The sequence below is a fragment of the Balaenoptera musculus genome, chromosome 15 (genome assembly GCF_009873245.2).
Source record: "Balaenoptera musculus isolate JJ_BM4_2016_0621 chromosome 15, mBalMus1.pri.v3, whole genome shotgun sequence".
NCBI lineage: Eukaryota > Metazoa > Chordata > Mammalia > Artiodactyla > Balaenopteridae > Balaenoptera > Balaenoptera musculus.
Genome location: NC_045799.1, coordinates 72,928,511 through 72,951,423, shown reverse-complemented (window position 1 = coordinate 72,951,423; position 22,913 = coordinate 72,928,511). Strand labels below are relative to the sequence as shown.

The 22,913-nt window shown below is 40.3% G+C and overlaps 1 protein-coding gene across 3 annotated transcripts in view; it reads right to left on the bottom strand.

Annotated features, from left to right (window-relative positions):
* MRPS17 (mitochondrial ribosomal protein S17) overlaps nt 1–22,560 on the bottom strand; it is a 43,057-nt gene extending 20,497 nt beyond the window's left edge. The window contains exons 1-4 of one of the 3 annotated variants that reach the window (XM_036826693.1): nt 22,388–22,533; nt 12,186–12,613; nt 11,504–11,589; nt 3,364–3,659 (exon numbers count right to left, since the gene is read on the bottom strand). Coding sequence is in view for 2 of the 3 variants with exons in the window: in XM_036826691.1 (XP_036682586.1) it covers nt 11,504–11,587 (84 nt within the window). In the remaining variant the exon portion in view is untranslated. Of the gene's footprint in view, nt 1–3,363; nt 3,660–11,503; nt 11,590–12,185; nt 12,614–22,387 lie in introns of all 3 variants that reach the window. The other 2 variants (XM_036826691.1, XM_036826694.1) reach the window with 2 other exon arrangements.
* Between the last annotated feature and the right edge of the window lie 353 nt (nt 22,561–22,913).

Below are 22,913 nucleotides of genomic sequence, written 5' to 3'. Positions count from 1 at the left end.
GAAACACCAAGTACATCCTTGCTCAGCCAGAAAACTTTTTTTTACAGGGGCCCTTAGGGGAAGAGGCAAAGGTGCTGCAGTAGACAAAGGTTAGGATGCCTAAACAGTTGTGCTGAAAGTCTTCAGGGCTCTGAGTAATCCAGGTCAAAATTTTGGAAGCAACAATTCTATCTTCTATCACCTTTCAGGACAGGTATAAAAACATGCATGAAATAATGCTTGCTTTTAGGCTTTTTACAACCTGCTGCAGAGGAAACTCTCTCGTATCATCTAAACGATTAAAAAGCTACATGGAAAATTCATGCTATTAAGATTTCAGAATTGAAAGAATTCAGAATATGTTGAAATAGTGAAAGTAGGTATCAAGTTGGTGGATCATGTGTACCTCCTTAACAGATTTTTAAGCTTTAGACAAAAGAGGAGAGAGAATATTCCAGTGTGTTTAAAAAGAAAAAAAAAAAAAGGCAACAAGGGCAAATAGGTTGAGAGTAGAAGGCACGTGATGCATGTTGGGATCAGTAAAAGAAAAAACCCATCCTCTCCCTTTTTCTTTCTATAATTTTCCTGGACTGTTTAAGAGTAAGTTGCAGAGGGACTTCCCTGGTGGCGCAGTGGTTAAGAATCCGCCTGCCAATGCAGGGGACACGGGTTTGAGCCCTGGTCTGGGAAGATTCCACATGCTGCAGAGCAACTAAGCCCGTGCGCCACAACTAACTGAGCCTGCGCTCTAGAGCCCATGAGCCACAACTACTGAGCCTGCGTGCCACAACTACTAAAGCCCGTGCTCCGCAACAAGAGAAGCCACCCAATGAGAAGCTGGCGCACCGCAACGAAGAGTAGCCCCCACTCGCTGCAACTAGAGAAAGCCTGCGAGCAGAAACGAAGACCCAACGCGGCCAAAAATAAATAAATAAAAATAAATAAATCTATTAAAAAAAAGAGTAAGTTGCAGAGGTGATGCCCCTTTACCCCTAAAAAATTTGTTTATTTCCTAAATACAAGGAATTCTCTTACGTAACAACAGTAGGATGATCAAAATCAGGAAATTAACATCGATACAGTGCTGTTGTCTAAGCTATATACTTATTCAGATTTCACTAAATGTCCTAATAATGTCCTTTATAACCAAAATCAAGATTTTTGGTTGTCTTGTATCTTTTGTCTCCTTTAATCTGCAACAGTTCCCCAGCCCTTCTTTGTATTTCCTAACACTGACATTTTGAAAGCACAGGCTAGTTATTTTGTAGAATAAACCTCAATTTGGGCTTGTCTAATGTCTCATCATGAGTAGATTCACACTATGCATTTATGGCAGGAATAGTCCAGGAGCGATGCTGGGTTCTTCTCAGTGAACTGTACGCATTGTTGACTAGTTCCATTACTGGCAGTGTTAACTTTGATAATTTAGTTAAGGTGGTTACCTACCAGTAATTTCCCCTGGAAGATTACTATTGAATCCTGTAATTACTAAGTTTCTTGTGGGGGAGATACTTTGTTCCGCCTCAAACTTTCACCCACTCGTTTTGGCTTTCACTGATAATTCTTGCCTGAACCAACTGTAATTTTCATGGTGCTTTTCTAATGCCGACACTCTTTGTACATTATTAGTTGGCTTTCTACTGTGCTGAAGCAGTTTCCCTTCCTATTTATTCATTAATTTATATGAGGTGGATTTACTTACTTATTTTATTCTATAAGTTATAATCATTTACTATCATTATTTTAAAAATGCTCAGATGGTCCTAGATTTAGCCAGAAGAAGCCCCTTCAAACTGGCTTCTTTGTTCTTTCGAAATGTACCTATCATTCTTTGAGTACTTTACTTTTTGGGATAGAAAGATGTTCTTTCAAGGTTCATGTTGTGCTTTTCCTGCTCCAAACCTGGACTCAGCCATTTCTCAAAGGATCCCTGATTCCTTCTAATGGTCAAATACTGAGCAGCTCTGCTTCCCACTAGAAGATCTACAGGGTCACAGTCTGTCATGTTCTGCTCTGTTGGTCAAATACTGAGTGGCTATGTCTGGTTACTTTTAATGGAGAATGGCACTTGGACACCAATATCTGGGCACTAGATGTGTCCAATGCTACTGGAGTATTACTGCTTCTAGGCCCTCTCAGGGGTTGCACCTGGGAAAGAGAGGAATATACATAATGATGTATGTATACACACACAACTCCATACCCAATTCTGTATTTAGTTATATGTATTAAAACCCATGAGTCCACACTGACACCTCTAATTCTAATCCAACATGGCAAGGTTCATTCCATCCTTCTCTCTTTTCATATCTGTAATTCCCTTCTCTGACAATGAGAAACCTGGCTCCTATTATGCACAATGAATTTACTTATTTGCTCAATCCTAGAAGGTAAAGAAAGTGGTTTCAGTATTGCTAACACATGTCTCAGTGCAAAACAAGCCTACAAATGAGAGTTCACTATTTAGAACTGTTTTGCTTTTAGCCTGAGGACATATAGTATAAATAACTATTTAGGTTCAAAAGTTAACTCCTTTTCAGTGTGGTTATATCTGTAATTTGAAGTACAGTTTGGTTCACTTGTTTCTGTTTGTATTCAATTTTAAGCCCTCCTCCCATACCGCCCCACTCCACTCCCTCTTTTTCACCCCAGTCCCATATAAGCCCTACAAGTAACCAAACTCATTAGACTCAAGTTTACCCTTCCAATGTCTCTTTTTGCTCAAACAAGCAAATAGATTTATATGCATATTTTAAAAATATTTGTTTGCGCCGGGTCTTAGTTGCAGCAGGTGGGCTCCTTAGTTGTGGCACACGAACTCTTAGTTGCAGCATGCATGTGGGATCGAGTTGCCTGACCAGGGATCAAACCCGGGCCCCCTGCATTGGGAGTGTGGAGTTTATCCACTGTGCAACCAGGGAAGTCCCTATGTGCATATTTTTATTTCCTCTTCTTTCTTACACAAAAGTAGCATTTTACAGATACTCTTTTGCACTTTGATATTTTTCCACTAAACAGCTTATCCTGGAAATCCCTCCACATCAATTCATAGATATCTTCCTCATTCTTTTTTATAACTGGATGGGACAGTGTGAATGTTCCACAATTATTTAACTAGTCTATTAACAGACATTTTAGCTGCTTTCTACTCTCTTGCTACTACAAATCATGCTGTAATGAATTATCTTTTATGTATATTATTCTGCAATTGCATGTAAGTCTATCTCTAGAATCCAAAAGAGTATATGAATCTGCAATTTTGATATATATTGTCAAACTGACCTCCACAGGGGTTGTATCAGTTCTGTAATTATCTATTGCTGTATAACAAACCACCCCCAAATTTAGTGGCTCAAAACAACAACAATCATTTATTTTGCTCACAGAATCTGTAACATGCGCAGGACTCAGTGAGACTAGCTCATCTTTGTTCCACTTTGTTTCAGCTGGGGCGGCTCAACTTTGGGCTGTAGGATTCACTTTTAAGAGGCTCATTCATGTGGCTGGCAAGTTGGTGCTGGCTGTCAGCTGTGAGCTCAACCAGGGGCCTCAGGTTCTCTCCATACGGGCCTCTCCACAGGCTGCTTGGGCTTCCTCACGGCATGGTAGCTGGACCCCAAATGCAAAACTCCCAAGAGAACCAGCTTTCATCATCCAGCCTCAAGAGTCACATAGCTTCACTAAAAAAAGAGGTGATATATGTATATGTATAACTGATTCACTTTGCTGTACAGCAGAAACTAACACAACATTGTAAATCAACTAGACTCCAATAAAAATTTTAAAAAAAAGAGTCACATAGCTTCAGTTCCACCACAGTCACAGGCCTGCCCAGATCCAAGGGGAAGGAACACACTCCCACGTCTCTTGATAGAAAGAGTATTTAAATCATAGTACATGAGGAGCCTATGGAATGGGAGAAATTGTGCCATTTTCAGAAAATACAATCTGCTACTGTCTACCCTCTGAATGTAAACATTCACATCCCTCCCACATGCAAAATACACTCATCTTCCTCAAGACCCCCATGTTTCATCCCGTTAGAGCGTCAGTGTGAAGTCCAGGATCTTGTCACCTATATCAGGTCCACATGCAGATGAGGATCTTTGAGCGCAGTTCTCAGGTACAGTTCCTTGAAAGCTTTCTCCCTATTTTTCCTTCTGTGAGCTAAAGAAATAGTAATCTGGCCCCACCCTCTACCCTTCACAAACTCGAAGTCGTGGGAAAGGCATAGAAATAACCACTAGAGACACTCCCATTCAAGTACACAGCAATTCATAGCAATTCTAAAATGTAGCTGAGCTGGGCACATGTTGAGAGGTGTGAATGACAAATAGTTTTCTTTTCAAGCTCAGTAATTCCTGGCTCCTTTATATTTATTTTTTAGACTTTTTAAAAAATTGAAATATTGTTTATGTACAATATTATATGTTACAGGTATAGAGTATAGTGATTCACAAATTTAAAGGTTATACTCCATTTATAGTTATTATAAAATACTGGCTATATTCCCTGTGTTGTATATCCTTGTAGCTTATTTTATACATAATAGCTTGTACCTCTTAATCCCCTACCAATTGTATTGCCCCTCTCTGCTTCCCTCTCCCCACTAGTTTGTTCTCTATATCTGCAAGTCAGCTTTTTTTGTTTTATTTACTAGTTTGTTGTGTTTTTTAGATTTCACGCGTAAGTGATATCATACAGTATTTGTCTTTCTCTGACTTATGTCATTTAGCATAATGCCCTCCAAGTTCATCCATGTTGCTGCAAATGGTAAACTTTCATTCCTTTTTATGACTGAGTAGTATTTTGTTGTGTATATATATATATACATATATATATACATGTGTATATATATATATATACATATATATACATATATATATGTATATATATATATGTATATATATGTATATATATATACCACATGTTTATCCATTCATCTGTTGATGGACACTGAGGTTGCTTCCACATCTTGGCAATTGTAAATGCCACTCTGATCACTGGGGTGCATGTATCTTTTCAAATTAGTGTTTTAGATTTTTTTGGATATATACCCAGGAGTGGAATTGCCGGGTCATGTGGTAGTTCTATTTTTAGTTTTTTGAGAGACCTCCATACTGTTTTCCACAGTGGCTGCACCAACTTACATTCCCACCAACATTGTATGAGGGTTCCCTTTTCTCCACATCCTCGCAAAAATTTGTTATTTGTGTTCTTTTTGATGACAGCCATTCTGACAAGTGTGAGGTGATATCTCATTGTGGTTTTGATTTGCATTTCACTGATGATTAGCAATGTTGAGCATATTTTCATGTCTGGTTCCTGTATATTTCTTTTTTTATCTTCTTTTTCCTCTAGCATTTTACTTTAGGCAGCCAGAAGCTGACAGTTGGCACTTTCAATCTTCTACCTGTAAATCTCCTTAAATAGATCATTGAGTCCATTAAGTATATTTCCTATTTTCCTTGTTACTGGAGGTGACAGTGTTGACCAAAATTCCTTCTTCAAGCTTCCCCTTTCCTCCAGCTCATAGTAAGATTTTCCTTATTATCCTTTAAGCCCTGTGAAAGGTCCCATAGGCCTCCACTAACTCTCCTTGAGGCCATTATGATTCTACTAATAACCTTTTCCTTTCCATCTTCTGCCCTTTGTTCAACTGGCTCTGCTGCAAAGCCGATGCCACATGTTCTATGTTTGTTTTGGTAGCACACCACTTCCAGGTAACAAAATCTGTACCAGTTATTTATCTATCTCCGCATAATAAACCACCTCAAAACTTGGGGGATTAAAACAGCAACTATCATTGATTTTGCTCACAAATCTGTAATCTGGGCATAACTTAGTGGGGACAGCTTGCCTCTGATCTACATGGCATCAGCTGGGAGGGCTTGACTGTGGTTTGGAGAGTCTACTTTCAAGATGGCTCACTCACATGGCTGGCAAGTTGGTACTGGCTCTCACTGAGAGCTCAGCCAGGTCTGTGGGCCTTGGTTCCTCTTCATGTAGGTTTTTCCATGAGCTGTTTGGATTTGTGTGTGTGTGTGGCAAGGTGGCTGGATTTAGACCAAGCATCATGAGAGAATGAAGCGGAAGTCTTACTGCCTCTTATGACCTGCCTTGAAAGTCACATAGTTTCACTTCTACCGGTCACAAGCTCGCACAGATTCAATGGAGGGAACACTGACCTCGATGTCTCTTGATGGGATGAATGTCAAAGTCATTGTATAGAAAGCATTTTGGATGGCAGATATTTGGTCATTTTTCTGGAAATGCAATCTGCCACACACTCACATTAGCAATGTAAGAGAGTGTCTGTTTTCCCAAAGTTTTGCCAAGAGAGTACGTTATCAAGCTTGTGGAAAATATCAACCCCGTAGGAAATACAAAGCTTGGTGATAAAATGTCAAGCTTTCTCTAGTTTTAATTTAAATTTCCTCTTGTTATGAGTACAGATGAACATTTTTCCTGTGTTTAAGATGCATTTGAATTTTCTTTCCTGTGAATTGTCTTTTTATGTTGTTTGTACATTTTTTCAATTGGACTCCTAATCTCTTACCTGATTTAGAGGAGTGTTTCATTATTATTAGAAAGACTACTATTATTATTAGAAAGATTACCCCACTACAATTTGAGTAGCAAAAATATTTTTCCGAATTTGACATGTCTTTTTACTTTGCTTACAGTTTTCTTTTCTCATACAGATTTTTGGGTATTTTTAAAGAGTTGAACCCATCCATTTTTTCTTTTATGGCTTCTGGATTCTCAGTTGTAATTAGAAAGTCTTTACTCAGTGAACGCTATAAAGGAATTCTCCCATTTTATTCTTGTGTAACTTCTATGCCTTAATTTTTCACATTTAAATATTTGATCAGTTTGAAGACTATTCTGATGTAAAGTATGGGGTATGGATTCAACTTTACCTTTTTCCAGGTGGCTCCACAGAAATACCATCAATTATTGAATAACCCATCTTTTCACCACTGGTTTGAGATGTGACCTATATTATATGCTAAATTCGTATTTGTTCAACAGATATTTATTTATTCAGTGCTTCCTACGTGCCAACTATAGTGCTTGAGATATACTAGTGAACAAGAGACTAAAATTCTCTTCCTTTATGAAACTCTAGCAGAGGAAGTAGACGATAAACATGATAACTAGGTAAATTACATAGTGTGTTAGAAGATAAAAGAAGAATAGAGGAAGAGGGTTTGAGAATGTGGAGGTGAGGCAGTTGCAATTTTATATAAGGTGGTCAGGAAAGATATCATTGAAGAGGTGACAATGGAGAAAAGACTTGAAAAGTTAACAGTACAAAGGCAAGAGTGTGTGTGGCATGATCAAGGACGATGAATGAGGCCAGGGTAGCTAGAGTGGAATGAGCAAGGGGGAGAAGTAAACGATGAAGTCAGAGAGGTAACAGGTCCGGATTCTGCAGGACTGTTTAGGACATCATAAGGACTTTGGCTTTTACTCTGAGTGAAATGGGAGCCATGCGTTTTGAGAACAGGAGTGACATGGTCTGATCTACCATTACCCTGCTATTTCCTGGGCTACATCTTTTTTTTTTTTAACATCTTTATTGGAGTATAATTGCTTTACAATGGTGTGTTAGTTTCTGCTTTGTAACAAAGTGAATCAGCTATATACATACATATATCCCCATATCTCCTCCCTCTTGTGTCTCCCTCCCACCCTCCCTATCCCACCCCTCTAGGTGTTCACAAAGCACTGAGCTGATCTCCCTGTGCTATGCAGCTGCTTCCCACTAGCTATCTATTTTACATTTGGTAGTGTGTATATGTCCATGCCACTCTCTCACTTCGTCCCAGCTTACCCTTCCCCCTCCCCGTGTCCTCAAGTCCATTCTCTACGTGGGCTACATTTTTTGAAGTCATCTTTTTTCTTCCTTTGTCTTTATCCCTCTCACTAATCTCTGCTGTTTCCCAGAGCAAAGCACTCAAGTCCACCTATTTTTCTACATCTTCTAATTTTAAGGTATTACTTTCTATCATCTAGAATACTGCAATAGCTTCCTAAGGGATCTCTCCCCTTTCCTTTCTTGCCTTTCACAAATGCACTTACTATCTAGCATGCACCAGGGTGATGTTTAAAGTAGAATTCAGTTACTTATTATGTTACTACCTTGCTTAAATTCTCTCAAAGGCTTTCCACTACACTTAGAATAAAAACTGAACTTCTTATCATGGTCATAAAGCCCTGTATACGTAGCCCCTGCATACTTCTCCAAGTTTATTCCAAGTCCCCCTCTCCGTCCACTCCAACAACAGTGGCCTTCTTTTGACTTCTCAAATATACCCATAGTTTTTGTACATGATGTTTGGCACATGCCTAAAATGCTCTTTTCCACTTACTTTTTTTTTTTTTCCAAATCTGCTTTTTTATTGACCTCAGAAGCTGTCATCAAGCTTCATTATATCCAATTTAGTTTTCTCTGGTACACTGTTTATAGTTAAAAAAAATTTTTTTTAATAAATTTTATTTATTTATTTATTTATTTATGGCTGCATTGGGTCTTCATTGCTGCACGCGGGCTTTCTCTAGTTGCAGCGAGCAGAGACTACTCTTCGTTGCGGTGCGTGGGCTTCTCACTGTGGTGGCTTCTCTTGTTGCGGAGCACGGGCTCTAGGCGCGCAGACTTCAGTAGTTGTGGCACGTGGGCTCAGTAGTTGTGGCATGCGGGCTCTAGAGCGCAGGCTCAGTAGTTGTGGCGCATAGGCTTAGCTGCTCTGCGGCATGTGGGATCTTCCCGGACCAGTGCTCAAACCCCTGTCCCCTGCATTGGCAGGCGGATTCTTAACCCCTGCGCCACCAGGGAAGCCCTAAAATATTTTTGAACAGTTGTATTTATACGGTTCAAAAAAGGTCTCACATTCCTGGTACAATTGACCTGGTCCCCACCTCCATTCCCACAGATAATCGCTATTATCAGTATTTTATGTATTCTTCTAGAGTTTCTTTGTGTAAATATAAGCAGATACAAATTTCTTATTCTTTCCAGTGCCCTGGTGCCCAGGTATACAGCAGTTCAATTGGGTTGCAACCTGTGAACAGATGTTGCTATGAGATTGTAGAGATGGTCTACTTACTTTTTATAACTCCTATATTCTCCTTCACATCCCACCTTAAATTTCGCTTCCCCAGAAAGTTCTTCCCTGATTCCCTAATGCATATTCACAACGCCTTATTCTTATTATGTATAATACACATCTCAATTTGCAATTCCTTAGTATATCTGCTGAATGTCTGTCTCTGCTAAACAACTTGGGTTTAGGACCATGACTGTTTTGCTCACTGATGTAGTTCTGATGCCAAGCACAATTTCTGGCACATAGCAACTGCTCAAAAAATACTTGTTGAATGAATGAATCATCTTTCTTCTGAACAAAGTAAATGGTTCTGGAAAATTAAAGCAAACTCCTCTGGCTAGAATGCCAAGAAGCAGATACGCTACCTTAGTTCTCAATGTCTTTCTATCCCTGTCTGTGGGGAGCCTTACAATTAAGAGTAAACTGAGTGAATCTATTCCTTGCAACCCAAAGCACTGATACCGAATAAATGCTAAAGCTCGGCAGACGGTCTCCTTATGGTCCCTGCTCTTGCTCAAGTTCTATTTCCTGTCTTCTCTAATGTCCAAATACTATCTCATATCAGCACAAATTCAAACTCTCCTTTCCTCATGAAGTCTTCCCTTGCCCCTCTATTCTTATTTTTCCCTTTCTTTTCTTTTTTTTAATTTTTTTGGCTGCGTCAGGTCTTAGTTGTGGTGCGTAGGCTCTTCATTGCGGCACGCGGGCTTCTCTCTAGCTGCAGCGTGCAGGCTCCTCTCTAGTTGTGGCGTGCAGGTTTTCTTCCTCTAGTTGTGGCACATGGGCTCCAGGGCGCGGGGGCTCTGTAGTTTGCGGTACGCAGGCTCTCTAGTTGAGGCGCCTGGGGGCTCAGTAATTGTGGTGCGCGGGCTTAGTTGCCCTGCGGCATGTGGGATCTTAGTTCCCTGACCAGGGACTGAACCTGCGCCCCCTGCATTGGAAGGCAGATTCTTTACCACTGGACCACCAGGGAAGTCCTGGTCCCCTCCAGTCTTATTTATTTATTTACTTATTTATGGCTGCGTTGGGTCTTCATTGCTGTGCGCGGGCTTTCTCTAGTTGCGGCGAGCGGGGGCTACTCTTCGTTGCGGTGTGTGGGCTTCTCATTGCAGTGGCTTCTCTTGTTGCGGAGCACAGGCTCTAGGCGTGCGGGCTTCAGTAGTTGTGGCACGTGGGCTCCTACAGCGCAGGCTCAGTCGTTGTGGCACATGGGCTTAGCTACTCCGCAGCATGTGGGATCTTCCCGGACCAGGGCTCGAACCCATGTCCCCTGCACTGGCAGGCGGATTCTTAACCACTGAGCCACCAGGGAAGCCCCCACCACTCCAGTCTTAATTGGACTTCTGTCCTCTCTGAGCACCTGCTGTATTTGTTGTCTTTGGCATTCAGAGAAGAACCCAACATTACACTTTTCTGAATATTAATTGTGTGATGTAGGCTTTAAAAAATCTCCTCCAATGAGTTTGCTACCTGTGGATAATGATTATCTCATAACAACGTGGAACAACAGAAGTCCTCCTTTCTGAAGCAATCAAGACTGGTATCTGGTATGTACCAGCTGGTTAAAGTGGAGATCCATAAACAATATCTCAAAGATTTAAACATTTAAATTTAAAATACATAAGTGTACATTTATTCCCTTGTCTTTTGATATGAGAATGATTTTAATGATTGAGGGCCCATATCCAAAATGTATCACTTCCTGTTTCATTAAATCAGAACAAGCAAATGACTCTTAGGAAATAATACTGGTGTAGAACCCTCTGAGATTTTTAGGATTTTCCTTCAATGTTTTACAGTTTTGCTCACACCTAATTTGACAGCAATATTTTAAAAGGTGACCGGCATTTACTGAGTCTTTCCAAAGCATTCAACTAGTTTTCATAGAAACAACTTATCATACTTATACCTCATAGAGATTTACATCATACTTAATCAAATTGTAACAACAGGTTTAAACAGGTTTTGGAAGAGATACAACAGATTCTTGATAAATACTAACTTGTGTCAACAGATGTTCTCAGGTACATTAACAGTCCTGTTACCTTCAAGCAGTCACAGTGACTTGGGCATCATTCATTGTTTGCAGACACAGTGGCAAGTGTTGTTTGAATTCTAGTGAGCTATTTAAGGGAAGGGTGATTAAAACACAGTCTATGGCTTCTTGTGTTACCTTTACAACATCTAGCTCAGACATGAGTCCATGATCTGGTAAAAGTGCTGAAGGAGAGAAGAGCTATAAAGGGGCACGTAAGGAGAGTGGGAAACATCCCGTAGAGATCAGCATCTGTCACAAGAGTCTCAAGTGCTCTGGATTTTGGGGGCTTAGTACTTCTGAAAATTGAAAAATAAAAGTGCCCGCATTCTGAGAACTATAATAGCACTTCAGAGGAGAGTAAAACTGAACTTACCTGAGACCGCTGTATCTGTGATCCAACATTCATTTCCTTCTCCATGTTTCCCTCCAGGGAAAGTACAGCATTCTGAGAAGGCATTACTGGGAAAAAGAGAAAAGAAGAATCTTGTCAACGTATGACATTAAGGCTGAACCTAAATCTTGGGGCTTTTGTTTTGGATTAGGATGGCAAATGGTTTAGAGAGAAGCCCTCTAAGACATAAGCCTAAAGGCTGGGTGACTTAACTGTGACATTCTTGTTCCTCTATCACATTGAGGAACATAATGCAGGACTTTCTCTCCTCTGTAGTATAACTCCACTTGTTGTGACATATGGGAAGCTCAAAGGTGCTCACTGGTTTTCAGCCCTAGCTACACATTTGGGGAATTTTAAAAAGATGCCAATGCTTAGCCCCTATTCCCAGAGATTTGGATTTAATGGTCTAGGGTGATCCTGGGCAACAGCATTTTAAATTCTGAAGTCTCCAAGTGATTCTAAGTGGGAAATGAGAACCACTGAGATGAGGTGATGCAGAGAACATATGTTAAGGGCCTATTCTTACCCTTTAAGGGGATAAACTCATCCCTAACCTCAAACTCCAGACATCTCCTCTACTCTCTTTAAGATGACCCTTCTAATATAGAAATGAGATTTCACTCTTTTATTTTTCAGAATGTTCGCTTTCCTTTTTGAGTACCTGGATTCAGTCCTCCACCAGGATGACTACACCTCTTTGCAGTTCTTAAGTTGTAATGTCCCCAAAGCCTTGTTCTCTTCTAGCATGACAGTCAGGAGATACACCAGTACTAGCAGCTTCAGTATCCTTGTCAGTCCCTGAAGGCTGATTTTTCCCAGTGCCTTATAGGAAACAGCCACTCCCAGGTATTAAAGGTGCCTCAACTCATGAGAGGGTCAGGAGCCAGTGGATATCCATGAGAATGACTTCTGCTTCCCAGGAGCAGCCACTCTCAGAATCTTGCCTTGTTCATGCAGAGTTGAGATGCAGAGGTTCCTGAAAGTGGCTATTACATTCGTTTTTTTCCCTAAAGGCATCAATCCTTCATGTACAGACTTCACTATGATATTCAAATCTGCCTCCTGGTTGAGCAGTTTCAGGTTGAGCACCTGTAATGAGATGCACCAGAGTCAGCAGAAGAAATCCAGCAGTGTCAGTCACCTAGGGACCTAGGGAGTCTATAAAGAGACATACAAACTATTCATTCATAAAGATAGAGCACCGTAGGATGTGGAATTCTTTAAAACAAACAAAAAGCATTTTTAGAATTCCTCAGATTACAAAGAGCAGAGATGTACAGATGCATCAACTACAACAAACTTAGCCTCAGTCCTCTCCCACCTTCTTCTCAGAACAGAAAACATGTGGTCCTTGCCCAGAGGAAGACTTTCAGATAGAGTTGTCTTCTCCTCAGAAAGAAGAAAAAACAGGTGTTTCACCAATACCAACAACAGAGTGAAATGTACTGATCTGCTAATAATCATGAGAGAATACATTTGTTCTCTGCTCACAAAAGTTGACCTGAAAAACTTTTCTCAAAAACTATTGATAGAAATGAAGAATGAAGTCATTTCTGAGAAAAAGAGAAAACTGCAGTTCCAATGGAGTGGCCCTGTTAGATAAGGAAGCCATTCAAGCCAAGACATGGCACGATTCTAACATTTTACAACCAGTTGACTAAGAGGCAGACCTTTCAAGAGTAATTTAAAAGCACTTTAAGAACCAGGTCCTTATTTTACCAAGCAAAAGCTCTAAAAAGGTCCTATGGTCTGAAGAGTCAGGTAGAATCTACGAGGATGTCCTGAGGTTTCAAACCCAATCACCTGAAAACCATTTATTCACAACAACAAAAACAGCACTAACCATGTTAATGGACAGGGTTTCTCCTTTATATGTGTGGACCCAAGGCAATGAGGAACATTTCAAATATATTACACATTGTATACAAATATAGCTAGTTTGAGAATACTTTTTTTAAAAAATATTTATTTACTTATTTATTTGGTTGCGCTGTCCTAGTTGTGGCAGGTGGGCTCCTTAGTTGCAGTTCGTGGGCTCCTTAGTTGTGGCATGCGAACTCTAAGTTGCGGCATGCATATGGGATCTAGTTCCCTGACCAGAGATTGAACCCCCGCCCCCTGCATTGGGAGTGCAGAGTCTCAACCACTGCGCCACCAGGGAAGTCCCCTGAGAATACTTTTTATGGCATCTGATGGGACTAGGGTTCCTTAAAATACACCTTTGGAAATGCTGATTTAGTTCTCAGTTCCTTGGTTTAATGAAGGATTCTGAGTTTAATGAGTTCTTGGCTTAATGAACCTCTAATCACAGAGCTAAGTGAAACAGCTGGTTCTAGAACACTTAGGTCTTCTGATTCAGCCCTGGGCTCTTTCTAGTATACACTGGAGTTTTTTACTTGTTTTCTCCCTTTTCCTTTAAAAAAAATCTGATCCCTTTCTTTTCATAATTTCCCTTTTAATTCCTATATTGGAAAGAACAAAAAAAGAGAACCACTCCCGACCCACAAACTGTGCAATTCCTCATACAACAAACGGGTGGAGCTTTCCAGAGAAAGAGACTGCAGAATTGCCAGTCTTTTTCAAACAAGTAACCATGATGGCTGGGAAAGTAACAAATTCCCTTGACTGCTTAAAGAATACTAGAATTATAGTCAATTCAGAGGAAGAATGATTCTGGCTTAACAGTTTTCATTTTCACCCCAAGCTCTTCCAAAAATCTGAGTGAACTTCACTGCCCATAGAAAACCTATGCCGTGGTTCTCAATCTGGGCTGTGCATTAGACTCAGCCCAGATTTAAAATGACACAACAGATGCATATATATAGGGCCAGATGCATATATATATATATATATAGGGCAAGGCTCTACCCAAGAGCTACTAAATCAGAATCTGTTGAGAAGAATTCTGGCATCCACATATTTTTTAAATGCCCCACAAGTGATTCTGATGCAAGCAAGAACTCACAACAACTATCAGAGCCTTTCGTTTCCTTCACACCCTCAATCCCAATGATTTTCACCATCATTCTACTTCAGTCACCCACTTCTAGGGCCGAACTACTTCTGAAATCTTTCTTACCTTACACAACACTAGACTGTGAATCGGGAGACCTAGGTTCTAGACTAGATGGGGAAGAAAATGAAGGCAGGAGTAGTGGTTTAATAGATCGAGGGAAAATAGACAAAAGAGCAGTGTTTATCAAAGTGTGGTCTGAAGATCACTTGAATCACGGTATTTGTTGAAAAGCAGACTCACTGGTCCTATCCTAGATCTCATGAAATAGCACCTCTGGAGATATTATTGGCCCAAGAATTTGCATTACCAAGTATTTCTTCCCTGGAATCAGTCCGTTCTCTCCAGCCTCCCTACAGGCACGAATCTAGCACCTATCTTCTCATTCCTAGATCTTCAACTTTATCTTTCACTTTTATTGACTCCTTCCTATCATCATTTAAAATCATTTAATGTCTCTCCCAACATTAAAATTTTTCACTGGTTTTTACACCCCTTTGCAACTACCATTCTTTCTTTATTCAAGGCCATAACTCTTCTAAGGATTGTCGATACTTGTCTCTACTTCCTCATTACCATTTATTTTTCAATTCTCTGTAATCTTGCTTCTGTTCTGCCATCAGCACTCCCCTGAAATTGCTCTGGTCAAGAATACCAAGCTCTCTTTTGTAGTTCATGCAGTGGACCTCATTACTTCTTGCTTTCTTGAGCTCTGATGGTATCTGGTACTGCTGACAGCTGCGTCTCACTTTACTTCAGTGGGCTATGTTCTAATCCCTTTTCCTGTGTCTACCATTCACATATTGTTGTTCCTTATGATTTTCCAAAATCTACTCTCGCTCTCTCCACACTTGAAGTAAAGGGATCTTTAAAAGATTTTAACCTGACTGTATCAGTTCCTCACTTGAAATTCTTCAGCAGCTTCCTTAGGCTGGAGTACAAAGCCATAAAGAAACCTACGACCTGCTTCCTGTTCCCTCTCAAGCCACTCTGCTGTTTGCTTTTTGAGGGTTCATACACAGCATCCTGCTTTTAGGTGTTTAAATGTGTCATGTGTGGGATCCACCCCCACCTCCTCCCCTAGCAATACCTATGCTTCCTTCGGGTCTCAGCTTAAATCAAGTAAGATTTTGACATCACGGACCAAGTGAGGCCCCCTTGTTCATACCTTCCTTCCTTAGGTAGCACTTTTTATTGTTGTAATTATTGTACAGTTATCCATCTTTATTTATATCTCACTACTGTGTGATGTTAACCTCCATGAAGGCAGGAATCTGTTCTGTCTTGCTTAACTATTCTAATTTCAAGGCCCGGTATGTGATTCATAGTAGATATGTATCAAATATTTGCTAAATGAGTAAATGAAAGGGTTCTGGTGTTTGTTCTTCTATTTTTTTATTTATTTTTTTTTATTTTTTTTTATTTTTTTTTAAAGGAATTGGTGGAAGGATTTCTGATTTGGTAAGAGCAAGTGAACTGTACGTGCTCTTAGATTACTCTTACTAAAGCTGTGCTTTACTTTTTTTTTTTTTTAATTTTTATTTATTTTTGTTTATTTATGGCTGTGTTGGGTCTTCGTTTCTGTGCGAGGGCTTTCTCTAGTTGTGGCAAGCGGGGGCCACTCTTCATCGCGGTGCGCGGGCCTCTCACTATCGCGGCCTCTCTTGTTGCGGAGCACAGGCTCCAGATGCGCAGGCTCAGTAATTGTGGCACACGGGCCCAGTTGCTCCACGGCATGTGGGATCTTCCCAGACCAGGGCTCGAACCCGTGTCCCCTGCATTGGCAGGCAGATTCTCAACCACTGCGCCACCAGGGAAGCCCTATTTTTTTATTTTTTAACTTTCTATTTTGAACCAATTTTAGACTTACAGTAAAGCTGCAAAAGTAGTACACAGTTCTTAATTACCATTTACCCTACTTGTCCTAATATTAACATTTTACATAACCATGGTACAATGATCAATACCAAGAATTTAACAATATTATTAATTCAAATTATTCAAATTTCACCAGTTTTTCCACTAATATTCTCTGATCTAGGATCCCACATGGCATTTAGTTTTTATTTTTCCTGAGTCTCCTCCAATCTGTAACAGCTCCCCAGGTTTTCTGTCTTTCATGAGCTTGATACTTTTGAAGAGTACTAATGAATTATTTTGTAGAATGTCCCTCAATTTGGGTTTGTCTGATGTTTTCTCAGGGTTGGAATGAAGTTAAGATTTTTAGCAAGAATAATACAGAAGTGATGTTGTGTCTTTCTTAGTGCATAATATGAATGGGTTTATGATGTAGATATGTCTTATGAATGGTAACGTTGACCATTATCACCTGGTTAAGGTGGTGTTTACCAGGTTTCTCCACTGCAACAATTATTAATATGGTGTTTGCTTAATGGTGATTTCTCTATTTCCCTCTTTCCTACTAATTATTAATTGGAATTTTTCCATAAGGAAAAGCTGTTCCTTGGCTCTAATTTATTTATATCTGTATGGATTTATGGATATTTGTTTTATTCTATGAGTTAAAATACAAAACATTATTATTTTATTATACAAACTGTTCCAGCTTTGGCCATTAGGAGGCTCCTGTGTTATTCTGACTAGCTCAGCTATTTTGAACACTTACTGGCACCATAAGATGTTCTAGGGCTTCCCTTGGTGGCGCAGTGGTTGGGAATCCACCTGCCAAGGCAGGGGTTGCGGGTTCGAGCCCTGGTCTGGGAAGATCCCACATGCTGCGGAGCAACTAAGCCCGTGCACCAGAACTGCTGAGCCTGCGCTCTAGCCAGTGAGCCACAACTGCTGGGCCCACGTGCCACAACTACTAAAGCCCACGCACCGCAAAGAAGAGTGGCCCCCACTCGCCGCAACTAAAGAAAAGCCTGCGCACGGCAATGAAGACCCAAAGCAGCCAAAAATAAATAAATAAATTTAAAAAAAAAAAAAAAAAAAAAAAAAAAAAAAAAAGATGTTCTAGGCTCTTGTATTTTCCCTGACCATCCCTGGAATCCGCCACTTCTCCAAAGAGCCCTGGTTCCATTTATTGGAGAAGTGTTTAGACACAAAAATCTGGGTACCAGGTGTGCTGCTTGCTACTGGTGTATCATTGCTTCTAGGCCCTCCAGGAGACTGAGCTACAAAGTATATATGTATGCATATCAACCATACATATACATACTTCTATTGTGTTTGTCTATATATTAAATACCATGAGTTCACACTGACACCTCTGATTCCAATCCAATACCACAGGGCTCATTTTGGTCTTCTTCCTTTTCTCATTGGTAACTTCTTTCTTCCAACAGTGAAAAATTGTTGGCTCTCATTATCTACAGTATATTTACTTATTTGTTCAATTCTGGTATACACACAAAGTAGTTTCAGAATTACTAACTCATACCCTTGTGAGAAACACATTTACTAGCTTGATTACAGCATTTATGTAGAGTTCTCTTTGTCTTTAACCTTAGAGTATCCAGTCAAGATAGTGGTTCCTAAAGTTACTTAGGTCAGTTCTTTTCTTTGCCACTTCCTTCAGTGAGGTTATGTCATTCATTTGTACTACAGTTATGTTTGTTAGTGTTTGTGTTCATTCTCTTCTATTTTTACAGCCATCCCCTGGTATCCCTGGGGGACTGGTTCCAGAATCCACTGCAGATACCAAAATCTGAGGATGCTCAAATGCTTTATATAATATGCTATGTAGTATTTATATATAAACTATACATATCCTCCTGTATACTTTAAATCATCTCTAGATGACATTACTTATAACACCTAATACAGTATAAATGCTACATAAACAGTTGCCTGCACATGGCAAATTCAAGTTTTGCTATTTGGAACTTTCTGGAATTTTTTCTCCAAATATTTTCCATCTGCAGTTGGTTGAATATATAAATATGGAAGCCGAAAACACAAAGGGCTGAGTGTAGTCTATTTACTCTCAGGTGGTTCCCCCATTGCTACGGTTTCATTGATCATCTTTTTTGAGCTATATAACCACATACACTCTTACTGGACATCCCCACCTACCTCGTGGGTTTGTTGTGAGGCTTAAGGGATTAAATATTTGTAAATATTTAGATCATATTAGCACTTAGTTAGCAGTATTTATATATTTTACATATTATTCTTACTCTATCATATTCCCTGTCTCAATGAATAGCGCTACCAAACCTGAAACCTGAGTGCCATTCCTGACCTCTCTTTCTTTCCCTTAGTCTCATTCCCCAATCAAACGTCAAATCCTGGTAAATTTCCCTCCTTAAACACGTAGTGAGTGTTCCATCTTCACTTCCACTACCTTTATTCAGGTATCATCTCTCACTTTGATTACTGCCACACCCATCTAACTGGTCCTTGACTTTAGTCCAACATTTTCTTCACACTGCAGCCAGAGAGATCTTTCTCCACACCCCTTCTCTACTGTGGAAACACCTTCACTTTATTTTCTGACACATATTAAAATGAAAATTTTAGTAAATACAGAAAAGCAGAAAAAAAATCACCTATAATGTCATCACCCAGAGATAACCAATTACTTTTTTGGGATATAGCCTTTCAGGCTTTTCCTTCACAAACACACACACACACTCATGCACATTATAATATGGCATGTTATTTCTTTTTTGAAACCTGGATTTTAATTGATAACATTGTATACATCACTTCATGGTAGAAAACAAAAATCTAAATATTCATTAAAAAAATAGGCTCATAGTATATTCCATTGCATGCGATACCTAAAGTTTATTTAACACGTTTATTATTAATAGACATTTAGGCCTCTCTCTCTCCTTCTTTCTCTGCTGTTACAGACAACAGCAAACATTATACAGTTTTGGCATAATTTTGCCTGACTATTTCCTTAGGATAAATTCCTAGCAGAGGAACTGCTGGGTAAAAAGGAAGGCAAAAGGTGTTCAGGAAGGTGTATCATTTTATATATTCATCAATATATGACAGTGACCATTAGCCAATGTTAGTTATTATCGTTTTTAAATCTAATACACAAATAGTATTTAACTGCTGCTTTAATATGCAATTCTTAGATAACATGTAAGGTAGGACTTTTACCATTTTTAACTTTTATATTTTTTCTTTTATAAATTACCCTTTTGTGTCAATTATCCACTTTTCTACCATATTGTCTTTTTCTTATTGATTTGTCAGAGTCCTTTATTACATAGTCTGCAATAAAGGATTAAATGAGCAGGTCTGAATGGTCCAAACTCTGCATATTCCAAGGAAAGGTTTGACTCTGGCCTGGCTCCTGGTAGATAACCTATAAGCCCCTGAAACATCCTGTCTGTTAAGAGTGTCTCTGTTTACCTGAGGCCTTGGGACAGGTCAAAAAGTTTATGCTAACAATGGGATTTATGGTGGGAACCTTGGGCCACGTGGTATCAGCTTGCCCACTGGAGGAGCTGGAGACTGGAGGTCAGCAAAATGGATGGTCAGCCATGCTTACATGACCAACTTCCAATAAATACTCTGCACACCAAGGTTTGAATGAGCTTTCCTGGTTGGCAGTGCTGCATACATGTGGCCACACATCATTGCCCGGAGAATTAAGAACTACTTGCACAAGTCCATTGAGAGAGGACAACTGGAAGCTTGCACCTGGTCTCTCCTGGACCCTGCCTTACATGCTTTTTTTTCATTGCTGATTTTAATCTGCATCCTTTCACTGTAATACTCATCTTACTGGGAGTATAACAGTTTTGCTGAGTTCCGTGAGTACTTCTAGAACATCACTGAACCTGAGTATGGTGTTGGGGACCTCTGAACACAGATAGTAACCAGCAACTCCCTTGTCATAACATAGATAACAAATATAGTCTTCATTTTATCATCTGTCTTTAATTTTTGCTGCTTTCTAAAAAGAGCTAATATTTAAAAATTTTACCTTATAAAACCTGGGGTTTTTTTTTTCTCTCTGTATAGGTTCTAAGTGTGTGTGAGGGTTTTTGTTTTGTTTTGTTTTCCTTACACAGATTATACATGTTAACAAGGTTTTTTTTTTTTTTACACATACTACATAAAAACATGAGTATGCAAAACATGGGTGTACACAGAGTAAAGTATGTGTGCCTTTCAACTTCTCTTCTACTCTGCTTCCCTCCCTGGAGGTAACTCATTGTCAGTCACTTGGTTTGCATCCTTTTCTGTGTATTTATGAACATACATAATATAACCACATACATACTTAACATAATGCACACCATACTATATTCATTGTTCTGCAACATCCTTTATTCACTAAATGTCTTAGAGATCTTTCTTTGTGTGTTAACTTCACAATAAACTACATAAAAAACTATCTTATTCTATTTTATAGCAGCACAATATTCCACTGTATGGGTCTATCACAATATGTTTAACCATATCCAGAGTGAACATTTAAGCTGTACCTATTTCTCAAATTACAAACAATATTGTAATAAACATCTTTGTACATACTTCCCTGTGCACCTGTGCAAGTATTTCTGCAGGACAGATCTTAGAATAGAATTTCTGAACCACAGAGTGAGCTCATTTAACATTTTGGTAAATGCAGTCAAATTGCCACCCAAAATACTTCCTCAACTGTACAACCGGTGCCCTTCCCCCCCTGCACTTTCCTCAATACTTTGTATCACCAATATTTTTATATTTTGCCAGTCCAGTGGGTGAAAAATATGTCTTCATTTGCATTCTATGGTTACTTATGAAGTTAAGCACTTTCTTCATTGGTTTCCTGTATCTTCTATAAATTACCTGTGCATATCCTTTGCCCACTTTTCTTTTTTCTCTTTTCTTTTTTCAACAAGTCTCTTTACATATTATGGACACTTTCTCTAACACATGTTGCAAATATTTTCTTCATATCTCTAATTTTTAGCCCTTTGTTCTTTTCAAATACAAAAACTTTAACTTTTGATATCATTAAATTAATGAATTTTCCCCAGAGGGTTTTGTGTCCTGTTTGGGTGGTTTGGTAGGGCTACAGCATAAAGTGCAAGGGTGGAAGGCCAAGCAGTATGCAATATTAAGGTCATAAAGGGCTTTGAGGGCACTGCTAAGAAACTAAAACATTATCCTGATGGCAGCAGGGAAGCATATAAAAGTTTTCAGCAATAGAGTGACTTTCAACAAATTCTCCATTTAATAAGAGCACCTACTAAGTGCCATGGTCAACTCTGTCTCTTATAAAATGGTAACTTTTGTATCTTTTACATTTCCCACAATTCAAAATAACTAAAAGACACAGAAAGCTCATTATGTCAAAAGACACAATTAGGGGGATCTGCTCTGCCACATATTAAAACAAAATGGTATCAGTGCAGAAACTGTGAGGGCCGTGAAACAGTCTAGAAACAGATCCGAGTGTACACACGCCTGTAGAATAGAATAAAAGCGTCACCTCAATTCAGTGGGAAAATAGATGATGGCAAGACCACCGAGGAAAAAGGCATATTCGTATCTAACACGTTATCACAAAATTAATACCCAGTAGGTTAAAATGTAAAAAAAAAAAAAAGCTATTTAAAAAATCCTTTAAAAGTATTACAAGAAAATAAAGGTGAATGTTTTAATACTCTTGAAATGGGGAAAACTTTCCAAAAATGATACCCACCCACGCCTATACCAAAATAAATTGCAGAAGATATTAGAGGAAAATAGGTTTGTAATCTTGGAATGGGGAGGCCTTCCTTTCAAAGGGGCAGAGGGTGTCCAAGAAGCCTAAGGGCGCCGCTGGGGGGGTCCGAGTCGACCGGAGGGGCGGCGTCCGCGACCCGGGGCCCCCGGGCTGCCGCCCGCCCTGCCCCCTCGCCCGCCGCCCGGCCCGCGGGGGCCGCACTCACCCGCCTCCACAGACAAAGGGCGCCCAGGGCGGCTCCGCCCCCTGACGACGACACCGCCGCCGCCCGTCCGGACCCAGGCGGGAGAGGGTGATGAGGGCCCTGATGCCTGAGCCAATGACGCCCAGTGACGAGGCCCCTGGGGCTGGACCAGCCGCCGGCGCCAGCCGGGCTCTGACGAAAGCCTCCAAGCAATGGCGGCCACGCCGCGCTGGCTTCGGCTCTGCGATACGCATGCGCCGGCGGCGCCCAGGGCCGACCGCTTCCCATATGCAGGGCTCGGAACTCCCGCCCGCTTTTACGGGTCTGCTTCTCACCAGGGCCGCGCTGACCCCGGGGGCCCGGACCTCCCGCTCCCGGCACTCGCAGAACTGCGCCTTCTGAGAGGGCCGAGGACCCCTCATAGCCCCTGCCAATCAGAAGCTCCCGCGTGGGTCACTGCTCGGTCCCCTAGGTGACCACACAAGCCGTCGCTCTCCTCAGTCCTGAAATACCGCCCCCCTCCCGAATTTTATATTGACGAAACTAA